This window comes from Anolis sagrei, chromosome 1, assembly GCF_037176765.1.
Source record: "Anolis sagrei isolate rAnoSag1 chromosome 1, rAnoSag1.mat, whole genome shotgun sequence".
In the NCBI taxonomy this organism is placed as follows: domain Eukaryota; kingdom Metazoa; phylum Chordata; class Lepidosauria; order Squamata; family Dactyloidae; genus Anolis; species Anolis sagrei.
Window position 1 is genome coordinate 327,706,467 of NC_090021.1, and position 16,607 is coordinate 327,723,073.

The window sequence follows — 16,607 nt, forward strand, 5'->3', positions numbered from 1 at the left end:
TCAGGAAGAATGCTGCAAGGAGATTACTGTAGAGCACCTGAAGTTAAAGAATTCTTTGTAGTGCTTTAAATAGCCTAAATTAGCAGTGATATTCATATTCTAACTCTGCTATGATTCTTCTAGTTTTTTAGTTTTATTCTTTAATTTTTCTCCATACACTTCATTCAGTTTTCTTCTCTTATGTCTTCCAATCACAAACCTGATGTTCAAATGCTATTCCACCTGTTCCCGTCCCTTCTCCCCAGTCTTTGCAACATCATTACATCCATGGTTCCTCTACTGAGTAGACTCTGGTTCAAAAGCTCTTTCCCCATATATATGGGTGGTTGTGTTTTTTTTTTTAATGACAAGAAAACAGTGGGAGTATCTGAGCAAATGAAAAAAAAAGTCATGCAATAGCCTAGCATCGTGTTGCTGTCCCAACTGGAACAGACCTATTAAATCAGTTCCTTAATGATGACTCAGGGAAATCCCCTGACTCAAAGGTCTAGTCTAGTAAGGACTAACAACTACATCTAGGCCAAGATAATATAATAGAATGTAATTGATAGTCTTCATTCAATTGTTTAAATTTATTGTTGAGTTCTGCATCATTCAATGTCAAATGAGAAGTCACTATAACTATGACCCCTGTACATGTGTGATCTGGAACTGTGGTTCACCTATCCACATCTGGCAAAATATGTCCTATCTAGGATTTTGCTAAATCCTCCAGGCGATTCCATGGTCTACTTCCCCAGAAATTAATAAACAGAGCATAGCAAGTCCCTATAATACCTTTCTAGCAACCTCTGTGGCATCTGTATGGCAACTTCCAGCAGAAGTCATTTAATGGAGTTTGCTATTATCCAGTTTCCTGTTTCCATTGTGAGCTCAGAAAATACCCCCCCCCCCCCACACACACACACAATTTGTAAGAAGCTAGTGCAGAAGTAAATTCTGAATATATCACTGCACAAAGAAAAAATGCATTCAGTGAGTCATCTCTTCCTGGGCTCCCGACCAACTGGCAGGGTAAGAGAACCCAGGTTTTGCTTCTTGAGCTACCTATTTGAGGGTACCACTGAAGGACAGTAAAAGGCTAATTTAAGATTATAGTGTATATCATTCACGGGACATGTGGAGATATCATTCTTGTGGGGTTTTTTCCCCACAAGAAACCCAATGTATTCTGGGCATTTATAAAGCTCTCAAGGGTGGGAATTATGGGACAGGGTAGCTCACGGGGTAAAAAACAGAAAGGCAGCCAGCATTTTAAAATTAAATGGAAGCAGTCAAGACGCCATTCATTCCTATTCAAATCCTTCCTTGCAGAAAACTGATCCAGAATCTGACTCCAAATAGGTAGGCATTGAGAAGTCAGCAGAATATAAGGAGAATGAAGCAAAGCTGACACACTCTGCTTATAAGAACCACTACTGAAAAAGCAAAGAGGGTCACAGAATTTGTGATAGAGTCACTACCTTTCACAGTTAAAAAAACCCCCAAGCCTACAAAAATGCTAGTGGATAGGGGGTTAGTGCTTTCGCAACCAACTACAGTGTCAGCAACTGAATAAGATCTTATCTTCAGGAAGGTCAGGAATAAAGTCAGCCAACTCAAGAAAGAAAGAAATTGGGCAACATATACACACAGAGGAAAGCTATAAATAAGTAATTTTGCAAACAAAATTTATAACCCACCTTTTCACAAAAGCTTTCCCCTACTGAAGTTCCGGCATCCTTTCGCATTAAGAAATAAGCATGATGAGAGCAAGAAAAGAAGAGAAAGATAAACAAAATAAAAACTTGGGCAAGGTGGTAGTGGAATTTTATTAAAGAAATGCTTGTGCTCATTGTCAATATGTAGGCATTGCATGCACAATTACAGCAATAATACATTAAATCAAAAAATTAAATTGCAAACCTTGCGAAGTTTATGGTATTTTACTCTACATAAGCACTAGAAGATGGAAACCCTGACATGAAATTTTATACCCACTGAATATTAATGCTGGTTACAAAATAAAGAGTGTGCAGATTGAGAGGAAGCTGTTTCCCGCGTGTTTATTGTATTCTTCAAGGAAACCGTGTAAATATGTATCAACCCATGAGTGGAATAGGAGTCAAGTATACAGGCTGATCATGATATACTAAACACTGTATTAAACCATATCTAGACTCAGCAATATACAATATTTACTCCTTTATACAATGAAAAACCTTTATGAAAACTCTCTGCAGATTGATTATCTCTAGACTCCATCCCCAAACCCAGGCATGCTATTACTATGATATAATATCCCAGGGGTATATTTTGAAGCAACAGATATCCAAGTACAAGTAGGCATAGTTCATTTTGAATAGATCTTATGGACCCACATGACATCCACTCCTGTCCTTTGCACAACTTGCTTCCCTAACCACAGCTCCAACGCAAATAGGACAGTAAGGCAGCAACCTATTATGATTGTCTTTTCCAAGTTTGCCACAAATGGGAAATGTCATGTCCAAAAGAAGTATTTTTGAAAAAACTTTCCACAGATTTTACTTCTATTTTGTGATTTTAAAAAATTAATTCAGGAGTGGCCAACGATGGAAGGCCAGGAGTCTCATTAGCTTCCAAGGAGACTTTGGGAGGAGGTGCACCTGCTAGAAAAAGATGATCCCCAAGCAAGAGGGGGAGGAGGGAATGGCAACATTGTCATCATATTTGGGCTACACTTTGCTGGATCGGATAGACCACATCAGCTTGAGTTTCTGATACAGAACATATGGCATACAGTAGTCGCCATCTACTTGTCCACAGAAAACCTTATTTAATAAGCCTCAGCACTATAAGAGGGTTTTGCGAGACAAGTTACTCTTGTTGAAACAGTGTAGTAATAGTGAGACCACAGACCATATTTTAGTTCTTGCGGACATATGTTCTGTATCAAAAACTAGAACTGATGTGGTCTATCCGTTTTTCTGAATCAGCACCCCAAATAACCAAACTGTGGTCCATGGACCACAGGTTGGGAACCACTGAACTAGACAGATTATTCTACTGTTTAGATGTAATTTTGCAGAATCACAAACCATATGATAGAGTAATCTTTTAAAATCTCTTAATTTACCTGATTATAATAAAGATAATCACACGCCCCATCCCAGGGGAAATGTTTTATATTAATTATATAATATTGAGTATAGAAGAATATTTTCATTTTATAAATTGAAAGTAGTCACACAAGTGATGTACATACAATTCTTGAACACAAGCAAAAGCTTTTTTTCTATAAAGAAAAAAATTACTCTATAACAACTCTTCTAAATATTGCAGGCTTTAATTTTTTATTATTTATACACACACCTCGATAGATAGATTTTATTTATTTATTTATTATTTGAACTTATATGCCGCCACTCCCCTGGGGCTCGGAGCAGCTTACAAGAATGGTTAAAATCTAACAAAATTTAAAAGCAATTTAAAACAATTTAAAAACAGCAATATCAAACATTAAAAGCCTGTCGAACAGGTATGTCTTAGATAGATAGATAGATAGATAGATAGATAGATAGATAGGTTAAACCATGCATCATTCAGTGGGATTATTGCAGAGAATGAATCTTTCTATACAGTAGAGTAACTAAATGACTTGTCCCAGGCTCTCAAAAGTGAAATGACAACCTACAAAAATATTGCTATGGGTGTCCAGGAATTCTACTGATTCAGGTGTAAAGCTGGAAGAGAAATCGGACACAGGCCTTCTGCTCCATACGAAGAAGCCAGCACAAATGTCTCTGCAGTTCAGTCTAGTGACCACGCAAGGTTCCCATTACGTCTGCATGTGATAAAGTTCTGAGAGTAATTTCCCGTTATGAGAAAGAGACACCAGCTCATAAAATGTTCAAATCCCTCCCAGTCTGCAATCCTTGGACAACAATCTTTGCTGCTTGGCCTGTATATCAGGGCTTTAAGTTTCATCCTATAATATAACACTCTTAAATTTTAATATGATCAGTTGTGGTATGTAGCATAAGGCCCTTTCAGTAATGATGTATATCAAAGATTTGAAATGTCAAAAAAGCAGGGGAAAATGCTTCAAGTTTATTATAAATTCATATCCTTATTTATCCGAAACCTATGGAATACATACACAACCTCCTGTTCTTTGAACAGATTTTTTGTAATAAAACTGACATCAAAAGCATTCATCCAGTCAAAGAAAAACAAAACCCTTTCACCCGAGTGTTTGTAAATAGACAGGAGTAATACCAGTTTGGGAGGAAATGGGAAACAGATACAAAACTTTCTAACAAAATAGAGTGTCAGACAACTTCACAAATCTACAAATTGACTGGAAAGGTTATGGACAGTTTTAAGTGGCCAATGATTATTATGATGGGGTGAATGCAGTACTCTTTTTAAATATCTTCTGTCCTATCCTTGCCAGTAATCACCTCTCCTAGAGAGAGAAGCTCTCTATCAAATGCTGATTTGATAGACAGCTTCTACCTGAACTCTCTGTCTCTAAACAGTTTTTGGTTTGGTGCCCTAATTGCCAGTGTTCTAATCACTTGTACTCTTTTTGAAACTCTATCTGAATTTAAGTGGATATGTTGGAGCTGCAGATTTTGTAATACAGTATGATCTCCAAGAATTCGATACTCAGGACATGATCCATGGATTCAACATACAACCTTTCACTTAAGACATGTTCCCAAAAGTATTTCCCCCTGGAAGTGTTTGTGGGCCCCTTTAGGTAGTCCAGTGTGATTCTATGGCATGCTTCCAACCCAAGCATAGTCAAATTATGGGATCAGTTATTAACCATGGTTTCAGGTATCCATGGGAGGATGTGTGTGTGGCAGATATGAGGATCATACTGTGTTAAATAATAACATCTTCTGACAACTGTGGGGTACATTTTTCTCAAGTGGATGTTGTTTTCTTGTCTACACTACATCTGGCCAGACTTAATGATTGTTGGGGAATTGGGACATAATATTCTTTTGAATCAGAAACTGGATTCCAGACACCTACTGAATCCTACAGGCCAGATACTGGGATGCCCTACATATACAAATAAAAGCCTAATGAGATAGTTACCATCTCTGAATGTGAGAAAAATATCTTTTTTTTCTTATTGTTGTCAAACAATTGGGAGTCATTTATTACAAATCATCCAGCAATCTATCTGTACATTTTGAACTAACCTTTATCACCAACTTAAGTTGATTTCAACGGGATGATACTTTTGTATGCATACTTTATATAACATTGAATATAACATCTTATTTTTTTAGTATTATAAATTTTGCATATATTTTTAAAATTAGGATGATTTCATTATGCGTGACTACTGATAACATTGAATTAAAAATCTATGCTATCTTTGCTTTTTCCATATGAATTAAATTATTTGTTTCAGTCAAAGATTTCCATTAATTAGCAATCTCTTCTTCATATGCTTCCATATCCTCGGTATGGGGACAAGTGTACTTCTGTAAACAAAACTGTCTCTAAAAATAGAATCAAGGGAACATATTCTAGACAGACACACACCTTGGGCTACTGCAATCCTTCTCAATGTGACAATAAAACCCAAATTCAAAAAATAGATATTTAAAATGCCAAAACAGTCATCCAGAAGCTTTAAACTGAAGCCATATTATATTTTTAAAAGATTTTACAGCACAAACACAATATCTGTGTTCTATGAATAGATTCCCTCTCCTCCCTAATTATGCAGCTTCTATGATGGCTAAACTGATTGGCCACTTTAACCAGGTCATACTTACTAAACAACAATCAGTTTAAAAAGATAACCAGCAGAGCAAGTATAATCGTTACTACAAATAGCTCAATCATCTTGACATATATTCTTATTTTCTTCACATTAAAGATACCCTAAGAATTTTTTTAAGTTTGAGACTAGCTAGCTAACTACCAAATTCCAGAACATGAAAATCAGTAGAAAATTAACAATAGTGACTGGCCAAAAGCTATGGTAGGAAAAGCAACATGTGACTCTTCAGATGCTGTTTGTCTGAAACCCCTGAGTCCTAGCCAGCATAGACAATGGTGAAGAATGATGGGTGGGGCATTTAACAAGATTTGGAGGGTCCCATCTCCCCCATTCCTCGCCTAAAGTATGAAGTTCACTGAGCTAGCAACATGTGAGTTCAACAGAATTCCTCTTATGTGTCAGTGTCACTGTATTTCTCATGGAGGTTTAACCATGTAGGTCAAAGGCAAGCACACATATTCCAAATATAGAATCCCATCTACAGCCAATTTACAGCCAACCTGCAGACAGGAGAAGAGTCACAAAGCTGGCCACCATCATGCCAAGGATCCAGAAATGGGAACAGCTTGTTAAGCTTTGGCGGCCAAAAGACCTTAAGTATCACTGAGGACAAAAAGACTACCATAGAAATTTATCTCATTTGTACTCAGTCCCAGTTTAGTTACATCAGCTGCAGCTATTGTTTCTTTGGGCCATGCTTGAACTGTAATAACAACATGTTGTAAAGAATCATTACAACTATGCTACAACAGTCTTGGGGGGCTCAACTCTGAATCTGAATTTATACTAGGATACAGCAAAACCAGAGGAATATGGATGCTTGAAGTGGCAGAGCGTCAACTACCAAAATATAATATATGGGTTATCTCAAGTAAGGGATAGGGAGAAACTTTAAAAAACATTTCTATTCCAAAAGAAAGATAGGAAACAACCATTTTATAGTTCAAAAACACTCTGATGATTTTTAATGGGGTAATGTGGGTTCTGCATCTGAGGTGCTACATCTAAGTCACAATGACTTTGTTCACTAATCAAAACAAGTTCTTCCTGACATCAGCACTGAAGTGTAAATATAGCAGCTAAAAAGCAAGACATAGTCAAGCCTGAATCATCAATAAAACTGCCAACTAAGTCCATTTTCCATATAGCCGTTGTCACTAATTATGCATGAAGCCAGAAGGACACCCAATGGTCAAAATTCTGAGTCTTGTGTTAGGAAACCCAATTTCAGATATTAATCCCTTGACTCAAGATGCTTTTTTAAAGAAGTCAATTTGGTGTCAAAACACTCATTTAAAAGAGATGTGAGCCCCAGAGACTTGCTTGGGGAGTTCAGCACTTTAAATGCCAAACTCAAAGCCAAAAAGAATGAAACCTTGCTTATTTAAAAACTTTAAAATAACCAAGGACACCCATACAGCCAAGGGATATGAATGAGAAAAAAGACATTTTCTAAGGACAGAAAGGCAATATAAAGGTCTCCTTTTCAGGCCTGATAAGATGTGACCAAAACTTAGTTCCAGCTTAAGGTGTGACTGACAGAACAAGCTTATGGGTACTTGCATGGATGTAAGCCCCACTGGACACAATGAGGACAGTTTTTGTGTAAAGTAAGTAAATAATAGGTCACTGTGAAATTAACAGTATGGCAGCAGGTACATTCTCTAGCAATGCCCCGATCACTGTCAGGTGTTACTACTTGACAGTTTATCTTTCACTAATCAACAACTGTATCAGAAGTCCACTGAGTATAACAAATGCGCTACACTGAACAGCCAGTGGACACAGTGAAAAAAATTCTTGTTTCATTCAAAAAACTTACTCCATTTTATTATATTTCAAAACCTGAGCTGCCCCAGAATATTAGGCAAAACAAACTGAATTTACCATAGAACCATAGAATTGAAAGAGACCACATGAGTCATCTAGTCCAACCTCCTGCCATGCAGGAAACTTTCACACCACAGATGTGTTTTCAAAATGCATCACTTACAAAATGTCAGTACTGCCCAAGAAAATGCTATTGAAACAGATGTCTTCATAGAACAATGCTTTCTAGGTCAGTCTAACCCACTAAATGATATTGAGACACACCAAAAATACATCAATTATTTAAAATGCAACTTTCTGCCTGAAAACAATGTGAGAGCTGTTTGATATGATAGCGATTTCTTTTAAACCTTTGACTAAGCAAAAGAAAAGGTGTATGAACTGAATGTTATCCAGGTTGAAAAACTAAGAGCCACATCATGCAATATATATATACAACTTCATATTCTACCATTAATTAAGGCCATTAAGACATCTATTTTCCTATTCTGCAGCTGCTGCTCGCAGAAAGTGTGTGCTTAGCCCTCAAGGGGAGGCCCATTCTACAGCCCCCTGACAGCAGAATACAAGTGGAAGAGCCTTGAGGTATGAAGTCTATCAGAATAGAAATCAGACAAAATTCAAGCAGAAATTAATCATCTTAAACTCACACACACTAAAGAAAAAAGTGAGAACTTTTGGATTTGGAATTTTGGTTCATAGCATGAGCATTCTCCTTGCTCGGTTTGTAGATCTTATAGATTTGCTCCTAGAGAATGACATAACACCCAGTAGTGTCTGAAAAGAAATATAGGTTTCTACATTGGCTTGTAGAATTTGTCTTCCCTTTTAACAATTACTTTACATGGTTCAGCTTCAAGCACAAGCAAGAACAATGCTCATTCAGCATTTTTCTGAGAATCAATATGAAACTGTCGGAAATATTATCTGTTTCTGCCAATAGGAGCTGATGAATATTACCTTGGAAAATTTAGCACTGGTTCATTTATCTCTCTTCTCTATTATCATGAGAACTTTTAAGCATGCAATGTAATGAAGGATTCAGGACTGTCAAATCCAAAAGTACTGCTAGGATACCTTGAATTTTCTGCTTTTTTCAGCTATTCCCCTCCTACTGCCACCACAGCTAAAATGGAATAATATTTTAAACCCAGTAATTAAAGAGGGAAGCAAACATTTATTAAGTTCTACATAAAGGTATCAATTCTAAATTTCCAAATTTTAAATGAAATCAGGGCAACACTAACCTGTGTTACCTTTACTCATATTAAGGATCCTCCTGTGATCTAGTACTTTTGTGGTCAAGAGCATGCCTCTGTGTAAATTACAACTCATCAGAGTACTATCTATATTCATACTCTGCATCCAACCAACCAATCCAGTTATACCTTGTTTGTGAGCTCTGACATGGCAAGCCAAGCAAAAACCAGCCACAAGTCCTGCCACATTATTAATTTTATATTTTTACATCAGAACCAGGACCACTTCTGAACATAAATACTTCAGACCAATAAGTCCTACCTTTGCTTCATTTTAAAGTACAGTGACCATCACCTGACAACCTATTTAAAAATTCATCTCATCCAGACTAAATAATCACACTAAAATTATCTACATAGTTCTATCCAATGACCTTCTAGATATAGTTATTCTAAACAAGAGTAAAAAAAATTGAGTGGCCGTAAGATTTAACCTACTAAAGAAAATCTCATAGTTAACAATGAACTACAATGAAACACTGAACAGGTTTTCCCCCTAAAATGAAACATTGTGGGCCTGAAAAATGTACAAATATTCTATCGATGAATTATTTATAATTGAATACAGCCTTTAAGCTTCATAAGCTTTGTTTCAGGAACTAAAGTAAACAAACTGTGAGATTTTATCTGAGTCAACATATACAAAGCACCGACAATACAACAATTGTTCCACCTCCCTATCTAAACTTGTTTCAAGTACTTTCAGTCAATGACAAGCAGACTAGATCACACAAACACAAAAATAAGCTTAGTCTATCTTTCTCGTCTTCAAAAGTATCACAGATCTCAACAGTCTTCATTCTTAAGATTATCAAACTGTCAGCTTTTCTGGTTCAACAGTAAAAGAAAATCTGCATTGTGTTTAGAACCCTCTATCAATGAATATATACACAATACATTTTACAGAAGGAATATCCATAGCTATCGTTTGATTCGATTTTTTCATTAAATCCAGCAAATACAGAGAAATGGCTACCTTTACTTTAATGAAGTAAAACAGTTTCACAGCACTAAAAAAATCATGCTAATTAAAAATTAATGCAGTTTTCTTTAATATCTATGTACAATACATTCAAGCACTGAAGGTGGCATAAGGCACCCTCAAGAGAAATACAAATCATATTGAGATATGTTATCTAGGTCACCCTGTGAATTATTTGTGAAAGGAAACGACCCACTCCTTCCTTCCTGCCTGCCGTATGTTTATTCATAATCTGCTTTTAGTCTTCAGCACATGTTGTGTCCAAGATGTTGGATGTTCAAGTCTCTCTTGCATTTCTAAGACGTAAGAGTAAAGTGTGATGGGCTCAATAAGAATGAGTGGGGAGGATCCCAAATTTAAACATGAACAGCAACTTACTGTAGGAAGGCCTTAGTAGGTGTTTTCCTAATAACAATGTTCATCATAGCAACCCGCAAAACATCTGTTATCACATGTCCAGCTGCCAGACAATGCCTGTTGTAATAACAGTAAACCTGAGGATATGTTACAAAATTTCAAGCTCTGACGGAAGTTTAGTTATCACTGTTATCACTGTATGTGTGTATGTACATACAGGGTGGGCCAAAAGTCACAAAGGGATTTCAATACTTAATAACATCTTTATTTTTATTTACAATACCAATACAGTATCTCTCATATATGAATGAAACGAATTTACATTATGTGTGAAAAATTTAATCTTGTAAAGAACCATGTGCATACACCCTATCTATCTATCTATCTATCATAGAGTTGAAACAGACCTTGTAGGCCATCCAGTCCAACCCCCTACCAAGAAGCAGGAAAATCACATTCAAAGCACCCCTGACAGATGGCCATCCAGCTTCCGGGGCAGAGAGTTATATCCTGCTTTATCTCTCCATATGGAGACTCAAAGTAGCTCACAATAAAATAATTACAACTTAAAATATACAAATATATAATAATAAAAGTATATCATATATGATTATACATTATCAGTAGTATATTTAATGCATTACTATTATGGCATTACAATATTATTATAAATTGTATTGTATTATTATTAGTATTGTATTGCATTATAATATTATCAAGGTTATATTATATATAATATATTATATTATTAGCATAGCACAATATTAGTATTGTATATTACTATACTGTACGATACCACTATACTCCAAAATTATTAGTAATAATACATGTAATATATAATATACAATTATTATATTACTACATTTTATTATATTGTACTATATTATCATAGCACAGCACAATATTAGTATTATATATTACTATATTGTACTATACCACTATACTCCAATCTTATTAGTGACTAGCCGTCCCCTGCCATGTGTTACTGTGGCCCAGTCTGTGTATATGTGTTTTCTGTGTGTATATATGTGTATATGTGTGTGTATATTTGTGTATATGTGTATACATGTGTGTTTGTGTGTATATATGTGTGTGTGTGTGGTTTTGCGCATGTGTTGTAATGCATTTTTGGTTTTTTGGCTTTTTAAGTCTCTTCTGCTGTGTTTTTCAGTGTTTTATGAATGAAGGCCACTCGTTGACTTGATATGTGCATTGTGTCCAAATTTGGTGTCTATTCATCCAGTGGGTTTTGAGTTAAGCTAATCCCACAAGTGAACATTGCACTTTTATTTATATATAGAATACATGTAATATATAATATACAATTATTATATTATATATTATTATATTGCAATATATTATTATACAATATATATAATACACTACCAGTATAGTACACTATTAGTATATAATATATTGTACCATATCATAAGTTGTAGTACATATAATATAAAATATATTATATTACAACATTATTAATATTATATATAATATATACCACTATACACAATACCACTATACTCCAAAATTATTAGCAATACATGTAATACAATCAACTACCAAACTTGCAAATTTTGTGTTTTGTCTGTTTGTTTGTTTTGTTCTGTTAGAAATTGACTGGTTGCTCTGACACGACAAATAAATATTACTACATATATATGTGTGTGTCTATTATCATAGCACAGCACAATATTAGTATTATATATTACTATATTGTACTATACCACTATACTCCAATCTTATTAGTGATGATTCATGTAATATATAATATACAATTGTTATTATATTATATATTATTATATTGCAATATATTGTTATACAATATATATAATACACTACCAGGGTAGTACAGTATTGTACCATATCATAAGTTGTAGTACATATAAATATATATGTATATTATCATAGCACAGCACAATATTAGTATTATATATTACTATATTGTACTATACCACTATACTCCAATCTTATTAGTGATGATTCATGTAATATATAATTATATTGCAATATATTATCATACAATATATATAATACACTACCAGTATAGTACACTATTAGTATTATATATTGTACCATATCATAAGTTGTAGTACATATAAATATATATGTATATTATCATAGCACAGCACATTATTAGTATTATATATTTCTATATTGTACTATACCACTATACTCCAATCTTATTAGTGATAATACATGTAATATATAATATACAATTGTTATTGTATTATATATTATATTGCAATATATTGTCATACAATATATATAATACACTACCAGTATAATACACTATTATTTATTTACTTTATTTGTATACTCTTCTCAGCCTTTAGTATTATATATTGTACCATATCGTAAGTTGTAGTACATATACATATACAACATTATTAACATTATATATAATATATTTGTATCTTTACTTTACAATGTTATTATTATATTGCATATAATAATTATATTGCATATATTGAGGGGCTCCCAAGTGCTGCTGCAGGAGGCACCTTGTAAGAGGGAAGCAGAACAGGTTAGGACATTCAACATTCGCTATTTCATTCAAAAAGATGCTCAATTAGCATAAAACTACAATACACTCATTATGAACAACCCTGAACAGCACTCACATTTTCAGTGTCCCGCTCATTCACGGTGGGCAATGGAGTTCTGGTGGACATTTTCATTCACTTGTGCTGATGCCCCGGTTTGCGATGGCCAAACCCAGGAATATTATTATTATTATTATATCAAAAAAATAAGGGGGAGAAGAAAACCCTAACGCCCTCCTCCTCCAAATATATAGAGAGATATTTACAACAAAAAAAGAATAGTTTTACAGCATGACAGTGGTTTGGAGTTGCCACCATCAAGGGAAGAAAAGAATAGTTTTACAGCATGACAGTGGTTAGGAGTTGCCACCATCAAGGGGAAAAAAGAGGAGAGTGTGTGAGAGGGAGTGAGGTGTGGGGGGTGATTTCTGGGCCTCCTCCTCCCCGAAGAGGAGCCCCCTGCCTCATTTATAGCCTAACCTGATGGAGGAGCCTTGGGGGATCATCCCACAGGGAGATTAGGCTCCTTGGAAGGTGGAAGAGGAGGAGGATTAAAGGGGAGAGGGGCTCTCATGGAGGGCAAGGAGGGACGAAAGGGGAATGGAGGAGGGATTAGGCAAAGAGGGGAGCAAGGGGAGACTAGGTGGAGAGGAAAAGGCAGGCCCTACAATGCTCTAAGGAAAGGGAAAAAAGGAAGGAAGGGGAAAGAGGAGGGAGGAAGAATGGCCCTGCTTCGCTGAGCACCAGGATTGTCCCTCGGAGGCTCCCGTCCGCCCTTCCGCCTTTCCTAGGCCTCACCGGGCCTAGGCTCCCATGTTTCAATCCGAGCGCGAGGGAAGAAGAAGAAGACAAGAAGAAAAGAAAAAGAAAGGCCGCAGCCCGCCTCAGAGCCAGCCAGCCAGCTCCCTCCTTGCTTCCTCCCTTCCCTCCCTCCTTCAGCAAAAGAGTGCCGGATGATCCAAGATGGCCGCCCGGCTTCCTCTGCGCCGACGTGAACCGGAAGAGACCACCCCTTGCACTGAAAGGGAGCGGAGCGGGGGAAAGAGAGGCAGAGGGCGTAAGTGCGCAGGCGCAGTAGAAGCGCGTGCTTCCCTCTCCCTCCCCCCTCCTCCCCTTGTTGCTAAGGAAACGCCGAGCCATGGGAAAAGAAGGCGGGGCTTCTGTGTGGGCGGGGCTTCGTGGGAAGAATGCCCTCCCTCATTTTGTGTTTTGGAGTTGGATGGAGAGTACGCGCCATTGCCACTGCCAGAGCTCAATGCTTTGGGGTTTTGTGAGAATGGTCGTTTTACAGGTTTATTTTAAAGCCTTCTCTGCCCATGAGGGCTGGTGCCACACCAAGCTACAACTCCCAGGCAGTTAAAAGTACCTGTCCGAATGTATTCTCCCCTATGAACCATCAAGAGGGCAAAGATCGTCTGGGAAGGCCCTACTCCCGGGCCCGCCATCTTCGCAGGCGCGTCTGGTGGGGACAAGAGACAGGGCCTTTTCTGTGGTGGCCCCTTGGCTATTTATTTATTTACAGTATTTCTATACTGCTCTTCTCACCCCTAGGAGGACTCAAAGCGTTTACACATAACTTTTTTGTCCGAATGTATTCTCCCCTATGAACCATCAAGAGTGCTAAGATCGTCTGGAGAGGCCCTGCTCTCGGTCCAGCCATCTTCGCAGGCGCATCTGGTGGGAATGAGAGACAGGGCCTTTTCTGTGGTGGCCCCTTGCCTATTTATTTATTTACAGTATTTCTATACTGCTCTTCTCACCCCTAGGAGGACTCAAAGCGGTTTACACATAACTTTTTTGTCCGAATGTATTCTCCCCTATGAACCATCAAGAGTGCTAAGATCGTCTGGAGAGGCCCTGCTCTCGGTCCAGCCATCTTCGCAGGCGCATCTGGTGGGAATGAGAGACAGGGCCTTTTCTGTGGTGGCCCCTTGCCTATTTATTTATTTACAGTATTTCTATACTGCTCTTCTCACCCCTAGGAGGACTCAAAGCGTTTACACATAACTTTTTTGTCCGAATGTATTCTCCCCTATGAACCATCAAGAGTGCTAAGATCGTCTGGAGAGGCCCTGCTCTCGGTTCAGCCATCTTCGCAGGCGCATCTGGTGGGAATGAGAGACAGGGCCTTTTCTGTGGTGGCCCCTTGCCTATTTATTTACTTACAGTATTTCTATACTGCTTTTCTCACCCCTAGGAGGACTCAAAGTGGTTTACACATAACTTTTTTTTTTTGTCGTGTCAGGAGCATCCTGTTGTGAGAGAATTGACCGTCTGCAAGGACGTTGCCCAGGGGACGCCCGGATGATTTTTGATGTTTTATCATCCTTGTGGGAGGCTTCTCTCATGTCCCCGCATGAGGAGCTGGAGCTGATAGAGGGAGCTCATCCGCCTCTCCCCGGATTTGAACCTGCAACCCGTCGGTCTTCAGTCCTGCCAGCACAGGGGTTTAACCCACTGCACCACCGGGGGTTCCTTACACATAACTGGCAAAACTTCAATGCCATACATTGGACACTGACGCAATCTCAATCCATAACAACCACAATAATAAAACGACAATTAAGCATAAATCATAATTAGACTGTACATAAGCAATAATTAAAACAATAAATAATAAAAACAGTCTCGCCAGTCATATTGTCATTCTAGTCCATGTCCTTTGAACTCTACAAACATCTACTGTCCGAAGGCCTGGTCCCAAAGCCATGATTTTAATTTCTAAGATCTTACCTTGGAATTTCCTTCCCAAATGAAATTAGATCTGCCCCCTCCCTCCTGACCTTTAGGAAGCTAGTGAAAACCCAGCTGTGGAACAAAGCCTTTGCAGAATAATGTCTGAGACTGGTAATCTAACAAAGTTACTGACCACAATATATGGACTGAACTGGACACGATTTTATCTTGGCGAACGGCTTTTATGTAATTTATTTTATTTGTATTTGGTAATGTAATGTTGTTGTAATATGTTTTAGATTTTAATGTTAGCATTGAATCTTTGCTGTCAGCCGGTCCAAGTCCCTCTTTGGAGGTAGAAAAGATTGGGATATAAAAGTTTTAAATAAATAAATAAATAAATAAAAGTGGTGTCAAACTGCATTCATTCCACAGTGTAGATCAGACCTGTGCAAACTTGGGTTCTCCCTCCAAGTGTTTTGGACTTCCAACTTCCACCATTCCTAACAGCTGGTGCAAAAACAAATTGTACAGGAATTTTGGGATTTGTTGTCTTTGCTTTTTTACTTAGGTGATCCCTCATAGCTCGAGGATGATGGTCCTCCAGATGTGGTGACTTGGAGGTGGGGTCCGTAGGTGGCTGTGGAGCCCTTTTCTTCATCTGCATATTCTCCCGCATTGAGGACATCGGTTTCCAGACAGAAGTCAGTCCTGATCAGGGTTGGCTTGACGCACCTTCCTCTTGGCATGTTTCTCCCTCCATTTGTGCCTCTCACAATTCCGCAGCACTGTTGGTCACAGCTGACCTCCAGCTAGAGTTCTCAAGGGCCAGGGCTTCCCAGTTCTTGGTGTCTATGCCACCGTTTTTAAAGTTGGCTTTAAGCTCATCTTTAAATGTCCAGAGAGCTAGACATAAGCACTAATACATATTTTGGAGCAAAAAGGAATATAGGACCCTTTCTTACTTTTGGGGAAACAGGGTAATTTGGAAAACTCCAAATTACCATTCCATTTCATTCTACACATATTGGACCAATGGCAAGCTCTTTAATCTCAGCAGGCTGAAAGCCAAAACCAATTTCAGAAGAAGGTCCATTACAGAACTCAAGTATGCTGATGATGTAGTCTGTGCTCGTTCAAAGAAAGACCTACAAGTCACTTAAACACCTTTGCAGAAGCATATGAAA

At 37.6% G+C, this 16,607-nt stretch overlaps 1 protein-coding gene across 12 annotated transcripts in view; it reads right to left on the reverse strand.

Moving 5' to 3' along the window:
* Window positions 1-13,731, reverse strand: part of MARK3 (microtubule affinity regulating kinase 3) — an 80,294-nt gene extending 66,563 nt beyond the window's left edge. For 4 of the 12 annotated variants that reach the window (XM_060754807.2, XM_060754782.2, XM_060754798.2 and 1 more), the window contains exons 1-2: window positions 12,823-13,731; window positions 1,683-1,721 (exon numbers count right to left, since the gene is read on the reverse strand). In XM_060754807.2, coding sequence (XP_060610790.2) covers window positions 1,683-1,721; window positions 12,823-12,879 — 96 coding nt within the window. In that variant the 5' untranslated portion in view covers window positions 12,880-13,731. The remainder of the gene's footprint in view (window positions 1-1,682; window positions 1,722-12,822) is intronic. The other 8 variants (XM_060754854.2, XM_060754847.2, XM_060754851.2 and 5 more) reach the window with 4 other exon arrangements.
* Between the last annotated feature and the right edge of the window lie 2,876 nt (window positions 13,732-16,607).